The following is a 1612-nucleotide window of genomic DNA, read 5'->3' on the forward strand; positions in this document are numbered from 1 at the left end:
TATTAAATGCAAAACTTATCCAACTTTTTCTCTCTCTTTCTCTTTCTCTCTATATCTCTCATTAGTTTTGCACTACAGTAGGTGATCAGTAACGAAAATAATTCATTCAAAGATATTTGTTACACGATCACTTACTGTACAGTTTTATAAATCTTACACATAGCGTGGTTTCTTCTTCTGTTTGTTCTATGAGGTGTTTGTTGTGTGTCAAAACATAAAAAATATTTCACAAAAGCATTCATTGTCTTATTTGTTCGTAGTTTAAACTGTTCATTAACAAATTACCCATTGTATATACAACAACGTATTATATCTTGGGAACTTGTATCACAAGCATTCTTTTTTAAAACTTCCTTCTTTAAAATAAAGCATCACGATTTAGAATAATATTTCTTATTATATTTTTTTCTGTACATTTACAGTTTGTTCTAAACATTATTTATATATTTATGTATATTATTTATATTAACTTAACATTTCGAATAACGTTTAGGCTATTTAAAAAAAAAGAAAAAGTAATACCTAAATCGTTATCGAAGGTAAAAAAAATCTTTTTTTACAGTTGCTTGGGTCAATCAATTTTATAGCCGTGTTTTGATTGCATTGAAGAATATTTGATTTCTGCCATAGTAACAAGCTTACAAATTTCCATTTTAATTTGAGCTTGTACATGCATAGGTAAACTTAAAACGGTCTGTGCCATACTTTCGAAAAATAACTCAATGCTACCTTTATTATCTTTGTCTTGTATCTGAATGAACCTAAAATCTTTTCTCGAAGTACTGCAATTTTTACCATAATTCTTGTTATTAACATTTTCTTTAGTTAATAATTTCAAGCTGTTGGAATTTGCCGTAGTAGATTTAGAATAATTATGTGTCCTCTTACTAGGCTTCTCCGACATCATACTATCCTGAATTTTTTCTTTTGCTGGTAAAGCACTCGTTGTAGTAGTAACAATAATTCGACTCGCAGGATTTAATGTAGAAAATTCATTCATCGTGGATGATAGACCAAAGATTTTAGGCTTATTTAAATAATTTGGTTGATAAGGCTTTGGCCATATAGGTCGATATTTTGGACCTATTTTTTGTTCGCCATTAACATTGTAATTAGATTTTAACAAAGAAGTTTGTGATTGCGGTCTCCCGTCCATCGTTTTTTTACGTTTACCCCGAAGGGATTTTCTTGGAGTAGTAGAATAATAAACAGCTGTTTCAGTAATAGAATCCATCTCTAAATCAAATTGTATATGCCCCATGGCAGCTGTATCTTCGCTTTGATCATTTTCTTGTAGCTCCATAATGCTAGAACAGGTGTCAACTTCTTCAAATGCTTCTCTTGTAATTACACAACTATTGTTGTTTTTTTTTCTTTCATTCTTACAAATTAATAAAAGAAATAGTTAACACAAGCATACTTGTAGCATTAAAAAAGAATAAAAATATTTATTTTATATTTACAAACAAACATAAATTGTAATATATATTTTTTGTTGATAAAATTAATTTAATTGTTAAGGAAAATTTTTTGATTATGATGTTTTTAACATACATTAAATTAAATTACGTTTACAATGTCACAGAAAATTTAAATACATTATTTATATATA

At 27.8% G+C, this 1612-nt stretch overlaps 1 protein-coding gene across 1 annotated transcript in view; it reads right to left on the reverse strand.

Annotated features, from left to right (window-relative positions):
* LOC106784957 overlaps positions 1-1612 on the reverse strand; it is a 3595-nt gene continuing 1983 nt past the window's right edge. Inside the window, exon 3 of the mRNA XM_014745025.1 lies at positions 1-1307. Within this exon, the coding sequence (XP_014600511.1) occupies positions 572-1303 (732 nt within the window). The 5' untranslated portion in view covers positions 1304-1307 and the 3' untranslated portion in view covers positions 1-571. The remainder of the gene's footprint in view (positions 1308-1612) is intronic.

This window comes from Polistes canadensis, unplaced genomic scaffold (genome assembly GCF_001313835.1).
Source record: "Polistes canadensis isolate GaletaPanama2010 unplaced genomic scaffold, ASM131383v1 scaffold_42, whole genome shotgun sequence".
In the NCBI taxonomy this organism is placed as follows: Eukaryota; Metazoa; Arthropoda; class Insecta; order Hymenoptera; family Vespidae; genus Polistes; species Polistes canadensis.